Source organism: Lissotriton vulgaris, chromosome 1_1, assembly GCF_964263255.1.
Source record: "Lissotriton vulgaris chromosome 1_1, aLisVul1.2, whole genome shotgun sequence".
Lineage (NCBI taxonomy): Eukaryota > Metazoa > Chordata > Amphibia > Caudata > Salamandridae > Lissotriton > Lissotriton vulgaris.
Genome location: NC_141685.1, coordinates 1829527767 through 1829547818, shown reverse-complemented (window position 1 = coordinate 1829547818; position 20052 = coordinate 1829527767). Strand labels below are relative to the sequence as shown.

At 42.4% G+C, this 20052-nt stretch overlaps 1 protein-coding gene across 2 annotated transcripts in view; it reads left to right on the top strand.

Annotated features, from left to right (window-relative positions):
• The window catches only part of MRPL42 (mitochondrial ribosomal protein L42), a 240256-nt gene that overhangs the window by 56713 nt on the left and 163491 nt on the right, over positions 1–20052 (top strand). For both annotated transcript variants that reach the window (XM_086919285.1, XM_086919286.1), the window contains exon 2: positions 14105–14186. In XM_086919285.1, coding sequence (XP_086775411.1) covers positions 14105–14186 — 82 coding nt within the window. The remainder of the gene's footprint in view (positions 1–14104; positions 14187–20052) is intronic.

The window sequence follows — 20052 nt, the reverse complement described above, 5'->3', positions numbered from 1 at the left end:
CCTGATCCATTTTTTTTATTTTTATATTTTTTATTCCACAGCATAATCAAAGCAAAAGTTCAAAAGTCAATTAAGTTCTTACTTCATAGATGTACATTCATATAATCAACAAAAGGCCCCCATATGTCCATGCCAATCTTGCGTTTCCTCACCCCTTTAACCGCATATAGGCTGAACTCAAGATTAAATAAACTAAACATTCTATTCCTCCATTGAAAAAAAGATGGAGGTTCCACTTGTTGCCAATCAGCCGCAATACATAACCTTGCTACAGTCATAGCAATAAATATTAAGTGATGATGTTTGAAGCAAAGACCACCTCTCCTAAATTGCACATCCGACCCTAACAACATGGTTGGAGAAGTTACAGCAATCGGTTTACCAATAATATCACTTAAGAATTTTCCAAGATTAGCTATAAAGATTCTCAACTGGCCACAGCTAAAGAAAATATGTAGCATATCCGCATCATCAGCGCTACATTGAAAACATTTCCCATCATGTCCAATTTTCCTTTTAGCCATATATGCCGGGGTATAATATAAATTAAAAAAAGTTTTATAACATTGAACACGCAGATTGGCCGAGAGTAACGATTCCTTTGATAGTGTGATAACATAATCTAACGATAAATTCTCAACCCCCAGAATTTCAGACCATTTATCCGCTTTTTTCTGTAAGTCATCTTTTCTATAGGCCAGCAGTAGCTGGTACACCTCCCCAATTTTTGCCTGGCGTTGTGTGGTGTTTATAACTAAATTGGAAATAAATACAATCCTTTGTTGCATCTTAAAATCGCATTTGCAAATATTTTAAAGAATTGTTGTTTCGGCAAATTAAACAATCGGGACAAATCAACAGAAGACATTAATACACTATTGGTTCCTATAAAATCCCCCAATTGCCCAATCCTTTGTACACGCCACCTTACAGCCACCAAATCCTAAAAAATAGGAGGTAATAGTTTAATAGCATTAGTTGGGGTGTACCAAGATATTTTCCCCACTTGACATAATTTTTGGACCTTATTCCACACATTAAACGCTGAGATTAGAACCTTAAACCTGGTGCGTTTAAAGTAGCTTCCATCTACTTCTTTAAATAAAGATTGTCTTGCCTCTAATCCCAACAGCATTTGATAAATTGAAGGAGCTTCTGCCTCATTAAGTATATCTTCTCCGGTCAACATTATCCGCATCCTTAGCAAAAAACATGTATAAAAATACAGAACCAAATCGGGCATAGCTAACCCCCCTGCTCAATCAGTAAAGTTAGGAATCGCATGGCCCTTCTTGCTTTCCCAGGGACCCAGATGAATTTTCAATAGAGATTGTAATTGTTGGAGTTGGAGTGTAGTAAATTCTAAAGGAACTGCTCTGAATAAATACAACACCTTGGCTAACACATTCATCTTAATTACATTCACCCTACCTATAAGTGTAAGGTGTAATCCTGACCATTTGTCCAATGATTTCCGAATATTACCAACCAATGACCCCAAATTAGCATCCAATATTTCCTGTGTAGATGATTGAATTTTTATACCTAAATGTCACTTCCTTTTCTACTCGAACATCATTCATTGTAATGGTCTCTGAAATTAGTATTTGTGTTTTCGTTGCGTTTAATTTATATCCTGAGGTTTGACAAAAAATTATCGACAGTTGTTCTATCTCTTGTAATGCCAGATGGGGATCTGAGGAAGCTATCGCAGCATAAGCGAATACTGAATATGGGATATTCTGCACTAAAAATGGTTTAATCAGAACATTATTAGCCAGTAACTCAATAAACCGATAAGTGCAACTAATAATGGTGAACAGGGGCACCCTTGTCTGGTGCCCCTGGTAATGTTGACTGTTTCAGATATTAAACCCATCATGGAAATTTTAGCTACTGGTAAAGTGTTTAACACCTGAATGGCTGTGAGAAAGCGCTGACCAACACCTGAGAATCGCATTAATTCCCACAATTATGTCCATTCCACACGATCAAACGCTTTCTCTGCGTCCAATAAAATCAAACCTAGATCACGTTTCTCAACTTGTGCGATGTCAAATAATGTCACTACCTTATTGATGTGCGAAGTGGTGCTACGACCTGATATAAAACCATGTTACATTCGCGACACCAATGAAGTAATAACTCTAGAAAGACGAGTGGCCAATATTTTTGAATAGATCTTGCTGTCACAATTCAATAATGAAAATGGCCTATATGAGCCTACTAACTCTGGATCTTTACCTTTTTTAATAAATACTACTATGGTAGCTTCAGCCCATGACTTCGGTGCCCGTCACGCTTGTGCAGCCCTAAAAGTATCGAACATATCAATTTTACTCATGCTAAAAATAAGCTTGTAAATCTCCCCGGGTAATCTGTCTGGCCCGGCAGCTTTTCCGGAAGCTAGACCTTTAACCGCTATCTCTAGCTCTTCCATAGAGATTGACTCTTCCAGTAGTAATATATTGTTGGGGTCTAGATGTTTCAAAATCCCTTCTGAGGGGGATTTTGAATTTTTTGTTCAACCTGATTTTTGTAAATACACTGTGGAATTGAGATGGCAGCTACACGAATTATCAGTTATGATGGGTATAGTGGCCCATCTAATAACGCACTGTTCACTTGGTGCTCCGCACCGTATATAATCTCTCTTTCACATATTCAATCTAAATCATATTTTACTGTTTTTCTCAGTTTATTTTGATTTCACTAATGATTTTTAACCTTTTTCTTGGATATTCAGTATTCAGAACATGAATTTGGAGGTCACCCTGGTAATTGAATCCTTTGGCAACTAGTCAGAACTTTTTCTTGCTACTTGTGATTTTTACATCCATCAACGATGATCGTACATTTTACTCGCATGGGCACAACCGTTTGAAGCAACCCTGTTTTTAGGTCTCGTTCGAGACCTATTGCTGCCAAGTTGCTTGTCAACGGACACAGACAGGGTCACGAGCGGCGATTCTGGTCCGTGACCGCGCAGATTCGGCTCCGTGCACGCGCACCAGCCACCACCACATGCACTAGCCGCGCACAGACGCACCAGCCGGCACCAGCCGCCCCCAGCCGCGCGCACACGCATCAGCTGCCCATACACGCACCAGCCGCCCCCAGCCACGCACACACGCACCAGCTGCCCACACACGCACCAGCCGCCCCCAGCCCCGCACACACGCACCAGCTGCCCACACACGCACCAGCCGCCCCCAGCCCCGCACACACGCACCAGCTGCCCACACACGATACTTGATTTTACAGTCCAGTCCCCTTCTCCCAGCTGCTTTCTGATTTCCCACTCCCACCTGCGACTGACGTTGTTCTTGACACCATGTTACTGGTGCCACTGCACAGGATCACATAGGAGGCGACTGGGGCCCAGGAGCAACAGCAGGCGCCACAGTAACACGGGCTCGGCTGACCTTTGCACACCACGCAGAGCAGTACCGAAGCTACATTGAGTTATGCAAGGAGAGAACCTCCCTCTCTGCACTCATCCAACCCCGAATTTTTAGATCGCATCTTTCTGAGTTCTTTCATGTGAACCAGCAGCACGGGTTAAAAGCATTCCATTTAACTTTTCCAAGGGTGTAAATGTAACAAGCAGCAAACACCAGGGCAATGATTCCCATCTCTCCCTGCTTCACCTCTTTGTCACTGTGTCTCCTTTAAGTACTTCTCTTTGCCCTAAACATTACCAATGCTTCTCTACACTATCCCCTGATGTCGGAACTCTTGTCTTCCTCCTTTCAGAGAGCCAACAATCTAGCTCCCACTGCCCTTCGCACTCTCTGTTTCCCTCCTGACCCTGTCTACCCGCTGCCACCTCTCTTCCTGATCTGTGTCTGCTCACTGCCTGCTCCCATCTTACACTTGTTTAATAGGTATATGCATATAGGCCCACCGGTAATTTCTTCTGTGCACAATTGCTTCAGGATATGCGAGTCCTTGCTTCGCGTTCATTTGGTGTTTGTGATCACACCTGTAACTTGAGTGTATCTGGGAGAGCTTGTGTTTGTATGTGCATGCATGTGATTTGAGGCTGTATATCTGTGGTGCTTGTGTCTGTAGGTGGGCGTGTGATACTGTATGTATATCTGGGGTGTTTGTATATGCACAAGTATGATTTGTGAGTGTGTATATCTGTGGTACTTGTGTTTGTATGTGCACAAGTGTAATTTGTGAGTGTGTATATCAGTGGAGCTTATCTTCTTTCTCCCCATGTCTGGTCATCTCGGTCAGGGCCCCTTCTTCATAAACCATCTTTTCCCCCCACATTCTGGCCCCTCCCTTTCTGGGGCTGCTTCTGCTTGAGCTCTCCAAACTCACACCCACCTCAACTCATAGACCTACTGAGTATTTGTTGTGCACTCGCTGAAAACATTTTCTGATAGCCCAAACCCCCCTTTGGAAATACCCAGCAGCCTTAAGGGGCCAGGCCTGGTGCAACGAAGTAGTCCCTTTCCTCTGTTCTTCGACTCCAGATGCCTCGACTTCCCCTCCGAGTGAACAAAAGTGGTCCACAGCACCTGCAGCCAGCTCAGGGGGAGCAGAGACACTTGGCAGACACTTGGCGCTTCCTCTGGAGGAGCAACAGAGTGTTTCACATGAAGCGCACAGACTTCAGGCATGGAGCAGGAAGCTGTCCTGCTGCTGGCAGTGCTGCTGGGCTGGGATGGTGAGTCCGCCATGCACTGGCCTTCTTGCGTGGTGCTACCTGCTGCCTTTATAGCACACAACTGCCATGCAATAGCAGCCTATCATAGCGCTTAAAATGCTCAAAGTCCTATTCGAGGTGCTGAGGGGTAGAGAAGGGGTGAAACTACACTGCTTGTTATGTTATTTGTTTTTTGCATAGCAGACTTCTGCCTCTGGGGTGACCTCACATTTTATCCTGACTTTATATCATTGTCATGTTGTTTGTGTAGCACTTAGAATGCTAATGGTACTAAGGGAGTAGAGCAATGGTGAAAGTGCACTGCTTGCTATGTTACTCAGTTTTTGATTAACACACTTCTGTGACTGTTATGGCCTCGTAGCGCTAGTAACTCCTGCCTCTTGTATAATACTGATGTTATCTCATATTGCACAATAGTGCTTAGATAACTCATGACCCTTTTAAAAACACCTGTTCCACCCTCCAGCCCTTTCAATAGCTCCACAGTACCCTCAAAATCTGGCATTTGTTAATTCTCCCCTAATATTCGTCCGCTACTCGTATTATAAGTCAAATTCTATTTCCCAGCCTCTACCCTCCCATTGATTATATCTACCACCCACCCAAAACAACAACAAAAAACTAACAATCAAACAATAGAACAAGAAAAAGCTTCCAACATAAAAAAACTAAACATTTTTTATATTCTATTTTTAATAAGTTAGTTCAGTTATACATAATATCATGTTAATTATAGATAAGGTAACAAAAATGCTTATAATACTTTTTTATTATAACTTTGCAACATTCTGCACACAACCCAAACTTGGCCTCGCGGATAGGGCAGTCGACTTTGAATTTGGGGAACCCGGTTCGAGTCTCAGTAAGTACGCTGAACATCCTGTGATTCTGGGCAAATCACTTAATCTCCCCGTGCCTGACAAAAACAAGCATTGAAAATGCAATAGGTCTCGCCTTTTATTCAGTTAAAGTCATTTGCTTTGCTAATGGTAATATATAGCAAAGCAAATGGCTTTAACTTAATTAAAGGCGAGACCTATTGCATTTTTAATGCTTGTTGTTCGGTGTATCCATCGTGTTGATTAATCACTTGCTGCTAATTAATGTAGAGACAGTTGTTTTCTTGGTCCTCAACAAAACAATAATACTATTAAGAAATAGCAAATTCATCCTTGATGAATCGTCTATTGTCCTGCTGAAATTGGTGAGATAGTTTTAAATAGATTTCAAATGTGTTTTTCTTTAGATAAATCCAAAGGAGGACTCTGCTTTACAGAAATGCAGGGCCACCCCTTTCTCAGTATTTGTTATTACCAGGCTGTAGACAGACGTGCGACAGGCATGCTATGCGCTAGGAATATGGGGTGAAGGATAATAGGTGGGCACTGGCTGCTTTGGGTATAAGGCTACTTTACACAGGGCCCAGTTGATTACCCTCTGTGAGCCCCAATCTAAAGGTGCCAAGAAGGAGAATCTATACAATTCGCCTACCAAGCGGGCCCGGTCTCCACATCCCTCCACAATATTTGCAGCACACCGGAAACCCACTGCCATTACAGGTGATGCTCCCAGGGAGTGACAGACTGATCTCTAGTGGGGTCTCTGGCCACAGTTGGCAGAGGGGACAAGAGCAGACTGGAACCAGAGAAATTGTGAGGGTAGGGTTCACGAGAGGCTGGCACCTCGGGGGTAACTTATTTTGTTTCGCTGGCTTGCCTTCATCACATCACTGACAATCCATAAGCCGGTTAGAGTGCTGGTGAAGCAGCTGTCAGTCACTTAAGTTAGTTAATTTGTTTGTCATTAACACTGGCACGGGACGTCTTCCTATCGAAGCCAAAAGCCTCACATGCCACATTTGGCTGGTCAACCGGTGCCTGCCTCCAGAGAGACGAAAACGACATTAGACCATTATGTAATACTAGTGTCTATTTTTAAACTTAACAAAGGTGGCAATTTTATTTTCAGTAAGAGCTTTGTTTGTCATGTGAAGAGACCACGTGGGACAGTACACCCTTATTAAGATGTATAACATACTGCATGCCAGCATAACAAGCATTTGCAATGCGACAGGTATCGCAATTGCGAGAGTTTGTGCTATTGGCATTGTACATGACATTGTCTTTTATCTATATGTTTTAAAAGCTGCACGCATACTTATAGTCCTTGCTCTCAAGAAGCAAGGCTGGCAGTAAGAGGCGCAGTTACTCGCTTCTCGTATGTAACGACTATAAGTACAAGTGCGTGTTTACGCAGAGCTTGCAGAACACACAAATAAAAGGCATTGTCATTTACAATGCCAATAGCTCAAACTCTTGCTAATGCGAGACCTATTGCATTGCAATTGCTTGTTTGTTCATCTTTTTGCACCCGAGGGTATTGCGATATTCATTTTTCCTCACTTTTATTTTTCTGATTGTCGGACCTTTTGATAATAGGCCCACATGCACAAGTGATCAAGTATATTACATTCTCACTATTGCAGTTTGGCGGGCCTTTAATGTTCATGGTTTCACTGTCTTGATGTCCACTTCTCTTGTTGGTATTGTAAAAGGACATACCACGCAATTCCCACAGGGAAAATGACCCACAGGGGGTGGATTATTCCAGAGAGTTGTTTTGATTGGAGTTTTAGTTTTCGTGATCTTGGTATGCACACGCATGTCCCTGTATGTTCATGTTTCGTTTAAATGAAAAAAGTGGAAGGAGCCTTTTTAAAAATTATTTTATTTAGTAATACCCACTGTTTTTTCACAATCCTCCATACTGGGGTGTATGTGGTCACACATGAAATCCTGCCAGTTTCAGGTTTCTAGTTAAATTCTAACAATGCCTCTTTGTTTCTGTTATTAGCTCTCTTTTGCTGTTTTCTTTGGGTATTTTCACATAAGTTACTTTTTCTCCAGGGGGTGGCATGTGTTTCATATGTTTCCAGGGAGAAGCAATTATTTCTCACTTTTTATACCTGTCCCACTGGAAGATTGAGCCAGTTGCTCACTTCCATGGCATATTATTAGCACATCATCGATAGAACGACACCAGAGTTTGATGTTATCTTTGTATCGGTTCTCCTGGATGAAAATATGGTCAGCCTCGAATTGGTGCACATAGAGGCAGATCGCACTTTGGGCAAATGTACTACCAATCGACGTTAACTGTATTTGATGGTATAACGCGTCCTCCAACGCAAAGTTCTCATTGAATCCCAGTTCAGCTATTCCATTTGATTACAAAGCTGTTAGGAGTCATGAGATCCCATTCTGTATGTATGCTCCTGAATGCCCTCTACAATTTACAGAGTGCGTCTTTGTGGAATGCTAGTATAGAGAACTTTTATATCCATAGTGATGATCATATCATCAGGCACCCTAACGTCCTCTTCCATCAATAGGCATAGGCCATCCTTAGTGTCACAGAGCTATGACTTGTATTTCTGAACAATAGGTTTCAACAACCAGTCACAAAATTGTGATAGTGGTTCTAATAATGAACCAATTCCTGAAACCGTCCGTCTCCGGGGGGTGGTAACTTCTGCCTATGTATTTTTGGCAGTGTAGAAATTCAGGATTCTGTGTTTTTCTGCCAAAAGGAAATCTGCCTCGTGCAGGTGACCAATCTTGGGTGTGTGCCTCCTCAACCATTGTTTTTATCCTGCTGATTAGCTATGGAGTAGGGTCCTTGCCTAGTATTTCATAGCTATCTCTATCTGAGAGGAGGCGGTGGCATTCGGTATAGTACATTGCTTTGTGCATAACCACTGTTACTCCTCCCTTGTCCGTGGGTTTTTTGTCCAATCAGTCATTGTTCTTCAGTGACTCCAGGGCTCGGGATTCGTTCCTGGTAAGATTGTGTAATCAATTGTATCAATGTATCTGAGGACTGTCTGTTCAAAGGCAAGCACTTCACAGGGTAGTGACTATTCCATGAGTTGAAAAGTAGACGTCCTCCTTAGTCCAGGGTGGCAGTCTTACTCTACAGTGTTATTTTGGCTCTAAAGAACGACAGTAGTTTGTCTGACATGTGCTTATTGCATATCTGATAGTGACGTTGACGTAATTGGATTGTGGTTCACACAGCTGTTATTCTAGTTTGCTTTGTATCTGTATAGATGTGCGGGATCTGTTTTCCCTTTCGTTGCAATTGGGCTTCCACTAATTGCAAGCTATATTTTGTGCATTGACATTTTGTTTAAAGACATGACGTGGACATTACAATGACCAGTTTGCATTGCTGTTGTAGGTTAGATCCAGCACTGGAGTCCTTTACTGATTCTAGGTCCATGACTGCACTCATGCATTTTTTGCTTGCACCTGGAACACTGGTTCATATCTTTCAGATGAAGCATTGGTGTGAAAACATTTGAATGGGGTATGGTTGATGGCATTGTGCATGCACAAATCAGATTGTTTTGTGCATGGCTGGGGATGTCCTCGGAGGAAGAGGACAACGCTGCCGCCGAAGACGACAGCTACACGGTCGTAGAGACCGATTACACGAAGACATCTGATAAGTTAGGAGACTCGTCGTTCCCCAAGAACACGAGAGACTCTGAGTCTCGAAAAAACGAGGGCAAGACCCCGAAAGCGCCGACGCAGAGACACCTGGCGTCCGCGGCTACCCACAGGCCCAGCGGATCCTCTGAGAAGGAGTCCCTGGCGCCGAGAGCTGTTGAGCAGCAGAAGTCGTCGAAGATCGTCCCCGAAAAGGACCGATCGACGTCAAGGGAGAAAGACCCTAAAGCCCTGACGCCGTACAGGGACCCGAAACACAGTTCGACGTCCAAGTCCTGGACGCCGAAACTCTCACAGCCGAGCCAGGCGCCGAAGAGAGTGGCCGAACAATCCGGCGCGGACAACGCAGCCGAGATGGAAAAGAAAAAACTGATTACAAAATACGTTTCATCCAAGTTAGCAATCAATTTCAGAAAATCCCTGTCTCAGAATTGGTTCTTCATTCTGGATGGCTCAGGCCTATTTCCCCACTCTGAATGGCCATGGCCCGGTTCATATCTCTCCTTAAAATGGCCATAGATATTTATGTATTGCTACCATTTTAACCACACCTCCTTTAAGATCCCCACAGCAAGAGTAATAATTTACTTCTAGGATTGCTTCGAACCTTCCTGGAATTCTTGGCTACTGACCTGCCTTATACCTCGAGCTGGTATCCACTAAAAATCTTCTTGAGTTCCGGGTACCATCACGACTTACAAAAAAGCTTGGGGGTTGTTGGTGTGTGGAAAGGAATCCCGATCTCATTTTTGGAAATTTCCTTTCAGTTCTGATATTCCTTTACACTTTTACATCTCTATGCAAGATTTTAAGGTCTAATAATCTATGCTGCTGGCTCTATAGTTTTTAAGGACTAACTCCTGTTGGCACATCAGTTAGTCTGTATATTGCTGATGAACAGCCGATATTTCACCCTTTAAAGTCTGTTATTAGTCCACGTGAGACGTTGAACTAATTCTACAGTTGATCCAAATGTAGTCTGACTACAATTGCCTAACCTCACTAATCTGCTCAATTTCATTTTGAAAGAGTCAAAACAAATATGGCTCTGGGTGTTTCTACTAGACATTCTCCTTCAGAGTTGTTCTTTCTGTTACCAGATGCATAATGAATGCTTTCACTTGTGTTGAATATCCTTATTTTCCTTCTCATCTAAAGATTTATTTAGTTGCCCTAAATAATAGGAATAGAAAACTACTGACTTGAGTATATGATCTCCTCCTTTGTTAATCTTTATGGAAAAAATGCTTATGTAGTTTCCTACTTCATCCAGATGGGCTAAGGCTATGTCTTTGTCTGAAAAAACTATAAAAATCTTGTGGGGGCTCATTCCACAAGAGGCGATATGACCACCAGAGCCTTTTTGGATGAATTAAGATTAGAGAACATTGTTAGATCTGCTGATTTGGTCCAGAGCCTCAACATTTAGGAAGGGTAGAGGTGAACAGGCATTAATACGAGCCTCTGGACCTGTAGTAAGATGCAGCTTTTCTGAGGTAAAACATGGATAGAAAATCTTGATTTTTATTTAGACTGAGGCAAATATTATCTTTCAACTATCTATATTTTGTCAGATGTTTCCTTCCTATTACATTTTCAGTATCACAAATGTTCTTGATTCTTTTAACTTCAGTTGATGAAAGCTTAGCCCGGGCTGCAGTGCAACAGGGCTGAAAAAAAGCTCTGACGCAGCCAACGCTGGTCACATCATTTTTTTCCCACTTTCAAGCCATGTTGCACAAAAACCTGCGCTGCTGTGGAGTATGTCTAAATATAAATTGACAAAGCTAATAAGGTCTCTCATAGGCAGGACTGATTGGCTTTACCAGTGCTTGTTTATTTGGTATGGCATGTTACCACAATTACTCCCTACAAATAGGGGAACCATCTTGCTTCTTTTGCCAGTGCTCACTACTTTACTCATACAGAGCCCGATTACGATGGTGGTTGGTCAGACCGCAACCAGATAATGCGATAATTAGGAGACCGCCAGGCAAGCAGGCGACGGTCCGACCGCCGCATTATGATGCGACTACCGTGCTCGCTGTTGGAAAGTGCTCCTTATCACGGCGGTTTGTGCTGCAGCCAAGGGGGAAGGGCTACAGCACAAGCCACCATGATAAGGAGCACTACCAGCATGTCCATTGACAGCGTGCCATGTACCATGTTGTGCATGGCATACGGTGCATGGTGGTGAGTGGGAGAACTACATGTGCCCCCACGGCTACTTTACAGTGGCCCATGGCGGAAGAGGGCCCTGTATGGGGCCCCCAAATTGTGTTTCCGACAGGCTTTTCATGGTGGTCTTCCCGACATAAAAAGGCTGTTGAAAAGTGATATCGTAATCCAGACGGCTGAGCCTGCTTTGGCACCGCCACCCCATCGGGATCACTCACCCTGGCGTAGGGGGCGGTCTTCCCCCTGACCTCTGCGGTTCCGACTACTGGGATTGTAATCCAGTGTTCGGACCGCCACTGATGGCCTGTCGATGTGCAGTCTGACCACCATCGTAATCTGGGCCACAGTTCCTTACAGCATTTCTTTTTGTATAGTGTGTCTCTAAAATCATAGAATAGCTGTGGTCATTTTACAGCTGGATTATTTACAGAGCATTTACCTATGAGAGTTAAAATATTGCTAACTTAATGAAGTGGACTAAATTAAGTCATCATTAGTTTCTTTTTTCTATTTTATTTGGTGAATTGAGAGAATGGTGACTACTTCCGTAATGTAAGCTCATTATAATGTGGTATATTTTGGTGTATCAATATTTTCTGGAAATTGTTCTTCTATGGCACCTCCACTGAGGCTCGATTACCCTAATCGAAATTACATCACTGTAATAGAGCTTCGGAAACACCCCAGAGAGTAGATTCTGACACTCATGCTGCCACGGAGCCCTTTGAAGATGAGGAGTAGAGCTGAATCCTACAACATGGAGAGAGAGAGACCCACAGACTCTGCATGGTGACTGGAGGAGGCCCTTCACTAATTTCTGGCCTAACTAATAAACTGTACTAGAACTACACAATTATATTTAAAATAATGGTAACTGTTGACTGCCATAAACCAAAATTGTGAATGATTGATGTTGATCTATCAAAATACCTATGTGTTTCTATGCGCTGGAAACTAGGAACACAGTGTATAGGGGTTGTATCTTCCTACCACCTTAGTACCCAAAATCCCAAAACCGACTAGCCATAGTGTGTCATTCGTTCTCCTACATAATCGCAAAGCTACAAATTATTAGACAATCCAGAACACAACACTACCGACTCTCTCGGGAATCGCGGTAGCAAGACGTACCCTTTCGCTCACTCACACGTACTTGTCCACCATAAGAATTTTCAGAGTCACGGTTATAGTTCAAAATGTTTAGTTTAAGTATTGTGCTCCATAATGCAGTATACGAGCCACTACCAGCAGCAAAATGCATAAACCTAAAACAGTTAGCATTGTTACATTTCCATAGAATATAAAGGGGGAGGTCATCATATACAGACACTGGAAAATGGATTATAAGGCCGAACCACCCTTCCCCCTGGTATGTTTAAGTTGATTATATAAAGGAAGATCTCTGGGCTTTGTCAGCAGACCCCATACTTTAGTGCCTAGATTGAAGTTTTAAATCATAGGAACTGCACAGTTCTTCCCCAAGGAAGGGTGTCACTCCAAGTGTGTGTTTTTTACAACATGCATCCCTGTAATATCAAAGCACGAGTTTCCAGCAGTGCAGCTGTGTTAAGCATGTTTTGTCTAGGTGCTAGGGACTGACCAGAACAGAATAACAAGGGACATTGTTTACTGACCTTGCACATCGTATTCAGACTAAACTCCAGGATCAGGCAGAGAACGCAGAAAGCAGAATGTTCTCATGTGAAAGGCACAAACGGAGTCTTGCAAAATAAAGTCATGTAGTAAGGTGCGCAAAAGCAGCATCATGGCAGCAGAGCTCTTGCTAACTAAGCAATGTCGACAATGACCCTAATGGCCATATAACATTTCTTAGCCTACATGTAAGTAATTGGGCATATTGTACAAAAACTAGGATTACAGTCCAAATGCAGTAAAGAACCTGACTTTGTATTTAAAATTAACTAATCTGTTCTTCATAACAATAGTCTGTGTGCAAGTATCTTTTAGGTTAGTGTTTTAGCATTTTTATAATACTAGGTTATGACAGATGGTCTAAGTCAGTCAAAGACAAGTAAATAGATACATACAGAATGTTAAACATTATACTAACCGCTAGATTTGCATCCACATTCATGCTTCTATTAACATTAGACAGAAAAACACTACTGAAGGGGTAGGGGGAATGGAATTTTAGCACTCAAACAAGTAAGGAAAAAACACTTCTCAAACCACTCCCGAAAGAAATCAGTTGCTGGATCAGGACAAAGTTATGATTAAAGTACACCAAAACAATCTATCAAATAATCCATAACTGTGAAGTGGCAGACCAATGAAGGACATATGAAGTGGTATGCTATCATTGTGGGTGATTGCTCAGGAACCTCAACTATTGTTTGTCTGCCGCCACCAGCAGAAATATCAAGATTGCCTTCTCATATTTCTATTAAGATGCAAGCCAAATACAGAACATTTGCTCGTGCCTCCAAGCCAGTGAAAGATTTCCTCCGCTCATGACCTTTTTCATACTCTCAGCAGCAGCTGAGGCAATATTTTGGAAATAAAAGCACCCTGTGTGTATGATGTTGAACATCTTGTTGAAAGTTTAAGTATTGTGTTAGTGGTGAGAATTCGCATGACTCAATAAAACCTGAGGGCCCAGAGAAGGGAATAAAGTGAAGTTTATTTTGAATTATTGTTATATTTCCAAAACATTCTTTCAGTCTTATCCAAAATATTGATAGGCCTAAAAAACATGTCTTCTTCCCTCCACAAGGTGGACATCTTCCTGTGGGCTGGTCTGAAGCAGTTCCCTCTTCTTCATCACCCTTTTAGTTGCCTGCGAAGAATTAAACCAGGTAAGTGAGAGTAATGGAAAAAATAAAGGGATAAACCTAAACTAACTAATAAGTATTTGTTTTCCTTGCTATTCTGCTTTTCTTCTATAGAAATAGTGTTTTATGGTTTTAGCGTGGTCTTCCTTGCTATAAAGGTGTGACTGCTCTCTTAGAGAAGTTCAGTCTTTCTCTATGACACCCCCGTCCCTCACCCCTTCCCACTGTCGTCGGATTTTGCATTTCAATCCTGTTGGGTTCTTTAAATCTCTGAACTCATGTTCATTATCGTTCGTTCTCTCTTATCTGCTGTATCCTCATCTTTTCATGTATCATTTTATAATATGTATATACATAATCTTTTTTTATATAGAAGTGTTATTTTATTACCATTTTGAATACTTTTAAATATACTTACCTATATAATATTGAACTTTTTGTATTTTACTTTCTAAAATAGTACTTGGTGGCAAGGGCAGTCTGAGTTAAATCCCATTGGGTGAGAGGGTGATCATATTTCTTCAGGTCCTTCCTGAGATTTGCTGCTACATGTAGGATGTCCTTAAAGGGGCCAGTGTGCCCCCATCCAGATTCAAGAGGAAGAGAGTATAAATGGCAGTTCGGAACCGTTTTCTAGCAGGAATAGTCTACCTCTTTGTGGTGGCATTTTTTGACTTTGGCTTCTTTGAAAGACTCTCTTGCTGAGACCCTACAGAGATTTTAGGAATTTGAGAAGGTTGAGAGCTCCATGTTGAGGTTGAAGATGGCCGATGTCAAGATGGAATTACGCAAAAAAAAGTTCTGTGAAACTTGTAAGAAAAACAATTTATACTAATAAAATGTTGCCAGTGACATTGTAGGTGTCGTCTTCCAAGTCAAATATCTTTTGCCTATTGAATTCTTGTGTAACCCTGCTGTTATGATTATCTTTTGCTATTCTGTTTGCTGTTGGTCTGCTCCTGTTGAGAATGCTGGCTGTCATTTTTTAATCTCCACTTTTTTTCAATCCTACTCTTGGGGCATAACCTCACAGCATGACAAATAAGTTATTTGGTTCAAATAATGTGCTTGTGCAGGCAAAGGTTGCAAAGGCTGCTATGGACTATGTTAAATTGTTAATGAAGAACTTTTAAGTGTGCCAAATCTTTGGAAGCCAGTCGGGTCCAGTGGGCAGATCTGAAAAGGGCGTTCTGGCTCAATAGTATGATATAGAGGATGCAACCTGCAGAGGAACAATGACTGTTGATGACAGAGACCCTGAATGATGTCAACCGCATCGGTGCTAAAGGCAGCAGCTAGGTAAAGTAAATTGTCTTCAGAAAGAAAAAATAGAGCTACAAAGAAAAGAGCTATTGAACTTCATAAAGAGCGAACAACCCTGAAAATCAAGGTATCCACTCACCAATCGCCGAGTCAGTAAGTGATATAAATTCACTGTGACTCAAGTGCAGGTTGTCCAGTTATTTACTTGTAGTCTTTTAAGAACAAGTGTTATTGATTTTGACGGCACTAAATGGCTGTTGATCCTCATTTTTAAAATATTAATACTGGAAAAGTGTCAAACGGATCACCGGATATTCGAAAAGGCATTTTATTGTGAGAGTTCAGTGGGGATTCTTGTAACTGTCCTTTAAGTAGGTAAGACAATTTGTAGTCCGTCTTCATTCCCCTTTCTGAGTGACAGTTGTATTTCGCAGGTAAGCTTGTAAAAACATGTGTTTCGTTTCCATTGAAACATATATGTATCCAGAATGGACTTGAGAGTCTTTTTGTTAAATCGTCCAAGAAACTTGAGAGTCCTTAGCCAAGAGAGTAAGTTTGAGAGGACACCGACTCATTTTGAAAAAATGGACTATCGGGAACCTTGTCCTTGGAACTGTGGCAAGACTAAGTTAATATGAATGTCTACAATACTATATATACAGTCCATAGCAAAGGGCACATGAGTAGATACATCTTGGTCAGTATGCCAGGTAGAAAACATAGAAGAGAGCTGAATAAACAACAGTGTGCCAGTTGCAAGCCACCCATTATTAACAAAAAATAGGAGGTCATCTACTTGGGAGTTTGTGTCCTGGATCTGAATAAACACAGATGTTCAGCTTCACTGGAAACCCGCAAAGCATTAGAGACCCAACATGAGAGAGTACAAGGTAGAAGGCTGGGGAATGGGTCTAGATCATGACTGATCCCACCATACATGAATCGGTCCAGAAACAGGAAGCTAGTAGTTTACAGACTCAAGAAAGCTTAAGTACTGCCCCTAAATATTGCAGTATGCAAGGCGTGTAATATGGTCTAGTTGCATGTAAAGAAGAAAACTAATAATATACAATGTAGTGGGGAAGGGAAGATAAGGGTTTTCATTTTATTTGCATCCGGTAGAGCTAGATCGCGATATGGTGTAGGTACATTCCAATACAAATTTCCCAAGAAAGGCTTCACGTAGAAGGCTGACTCAATATTTGTAAAATATTTTTAGTTGTATTGTTCAAAATAATAATCTACAATTTATTTTCTCCCCTTTAAATTTGACCAGTTGCTACTAAAGCTATAGGAGAGGCTACTCCTAGCATTCTTTATTGGCCATGGCCCGATCAAGCACCTTACCAATAACACAAATGTCAAGATTGCCAACATCTGAATAATAAAGAAAACTTAGGCCAATTTGGAAATCCTTATTTATTCAAAATGTGTACTGGCATAAAAGCAGCCAAAATAGAATTTGAATCTCTAAATGTGTCTTATAACAAGCACATCTTAAAAAATCTTCCTGAAAACACTACGTAGAAATACATGTTATTTTTATGCAAGGGAATGTAAAAACCTTAAAATTATATTTTTCACCCTTAATTCACGTTGGAAGCACATGAACTACCTATTTCCCATAATAAAACTCAGGTCTGTCTCTAAAACGACAATGTTCAATTTCAAGTGCACGTTAACTTTTAAAAATGTTGTATGGAGGCGGGTCCAAGATGGCGGAGTGAGGACGCCGCCGAGTGGTAGCTAACCTGGACGCTCCCCACCTCTGACGAGAACTAATGAGCTGAATCAAATTACAGACGCTAAAGTTTGGAGAGCCTGCATATGTGATTAAAATTACAGAAATAAAGGGCTGATAAAGGCTGATAAAGAGCTATCTGAGCGCCAAGAAACTTACCTGAACAGCAGCGAAATTTCCTCTCTGCTCAATGCTCTGGCTGTTGCTGGGCCACTCACGGGTCATCCGGCACTCAATTCGCGGATTGCTTACTGGCTCGGGTTTGGCTGGTCCTGTCTGCAGCCCGTTGCCCGTGCACTGGGAGACCGGAGAATGTCGCCAAAGAATCCTCCACGATCCACCCGCAACACCAAAAATGCCTCGGGACTGCTGTTGCTCCTCTCCCCGTGGTTCCTATAACGACAGCGACTACAACTGCAACCTCAGCAGTTTCTTCTACGGCTTCTGTGGCTTTGGTGAGGGCGGAGACTGGAGTGAGCAACGCGGCAGCAGAAACAACCGAGACTTCCGTGGCTCCAGCAACCAAAGGGTCTGATCGGATGTCGGCAGGTAAGCTCTTGCTCCGTCCACCAATACTGACTGCTACGGGGGGTTCTACAGGGGTGAAAAGCACTGCAAGGAATGCCGCTAAGCTAGGGGCTTCAGGACTTGGTTCTGGACTCGCAAAAAGGGGTGAAACAGACAGCTTAACCACGTTAGAAACGGCGGTTTCAGAAACAATGTCAGACATAAATCCTATAGCTACAAAAGTAACCGCTATCACAGATACAGAAGTTACTGAAGCTACGGCAGAAACTCACCTTGTTAACAATGTTGCAGGCCCAATTATGCTGTCAACAGTCAAACCCCTCAAGAGCTTGTCCACTGTAGAGGCTATAGATGCACTGGTAGTGACTAGTAAAGATCTGGATGGTAATATTAACATAAGCATAACCTCAAATATAAATGAAGTCATATTTGATGTGGCATCTGATCCTGAGAGGTTGGGAAACTCGGACTTGGGTTCTTTGGAGGTACCACTTGCTACTGGCTCGGGACGGGACACTATTCTCCTCGCAGATGAAACCGGACCGTCTACCCTGGAGGTTGGTGATGGGTCTGGTTTGTGCCACAATATTGCCATGGGTGTGGAACAGAGCGCTGATTTGTGCTCTTGTGAAGAGTACGAAAGGAGGTGGAGGAAGAGACGGTTGATTCTGCTGATAGCACAGCAAAACCTTTGGAAGATAGAAGGCGCAAGGGTAAAAAAAAAGTAAGGGCAAAAAAGGGGGGAAAGTAGGTATTGCTCCCACCCGGTTGATCACAAGCAATACTGCGACCACCAGAAAAGTCTTTATTGACAAAATTCCTCTCAGAAAATGGATCGAGGCAAAAGGACTTGTGAAAATTATGACTTTAAGGCTGTCGGGTACTAACCCCAAGGATTTCGAACCCACTTTAGGCTGCCTTGTTCCCTCGGAGAACTCGCTTGATATTTCTAAAGCTGGTATTGATATACCAATTGCTACACCCGACCAAGAAGCTGTGTCTGCGTTGGAACCCGAAGGGTTACCAAGGGTTACCAAGCTCAACACTTAAAGATCCAGCGCTGCCTATCTCTACTGGGACGACAGGTGCACTTGAAAATACACTCGACAGCGCATCAAACACCGTTAGTATAACCTCTAATCACACCACCTCAAGTGCTTCTACTCCCCCCGATCCATTAACATTAGCGACTTTTGTGACCTCTGCTAAAGCAGCAAATACCCTTCAGGAACATGAGCATGTATTGGAGACGTATACATCTCCACTGGACATTATTCTACAAACTTTAACTAATCCACGTTTAGAGGCACAAGATCATTATCTTCAGCTCCGGGAAGACAACAATAAACTACAGTCCTCCTTACATAAACTAACCTCAAAACTTGGAGGGGTTTCGCAGGATATAGAAGATTTACAACAGCGGGTGGTGAAGGTAGAGGAGGTGGCAACCCGCATCAATAATGTAGCGAGCCAAAAATGAAACTCTGATGATCTCGCTGCAACTAAAAGTTGAAGATTTGGAAAACCGGCAGAGAAGATCGAACTTGAGTTTTTTGGAGTACCGGAGGGGTCCGAAGGGTCTTGTTAACTTATTACAAAAAGCCTTCCCAGATCTAGCCGACTGGGACTGGACTCCCAAATCCAGCGGGCACATCGCCTACCTTTAGTCCAAAGAAACAAAGAGAGCAAATGTCCTCGTCCTTTCCTTATCTGTTTCGGTAATTTTTTATTAAGACAGGCCGTTTGGCAAAAAGCGCGTCCTAATTCGCCAGTAGCTATAGAGAATCTCTCCCTTTTTGTTCGCTCGGATCGAAGTCAAGCCACCATGGATCGACGATGGCAATTGCGCAAATTAATTGACCCATTTAAATCTATTGGAGGGCAAGTTTTCCTTCAGGAACCTGCCCGCCTCAAGGTTATTAAAGGTGGCCATACTTATTTTTTCACTGATATAAAAGAAGCCGAGCTGGCGTTATCTAATCTAACCTGAGCCTGGCGTTAGTTATATTAATTAAAGAGACTGAACTATTAGGCTGATATTGCAGATAAGGGAGATTGAGACTTATTTTTTGGGAGATTAGGATTGTTTTCTCTTCTTTTTTTTCTCTTTTCTTTTTCTCTCTCTCCTTCTTAAGTAGTGTCTAGAATATTTTGTCAAGTGGGGGTGGGGCTTGCAACAGGTGCACCACTTCAGGCGCTGCCTCTACAGCGGCAGCAGAGGCTGAAGGGTGGTCAGGGGGGTGGAGGTGGAGGGTCTCAGTTCTCCGCAGGGGGTTTCGGGGGATAAAAATATAAAAAGATGTATTTTCAACTCGATAGGGAGACGTGCGATAAAGGGAAATAAAAGCATGAACGAAG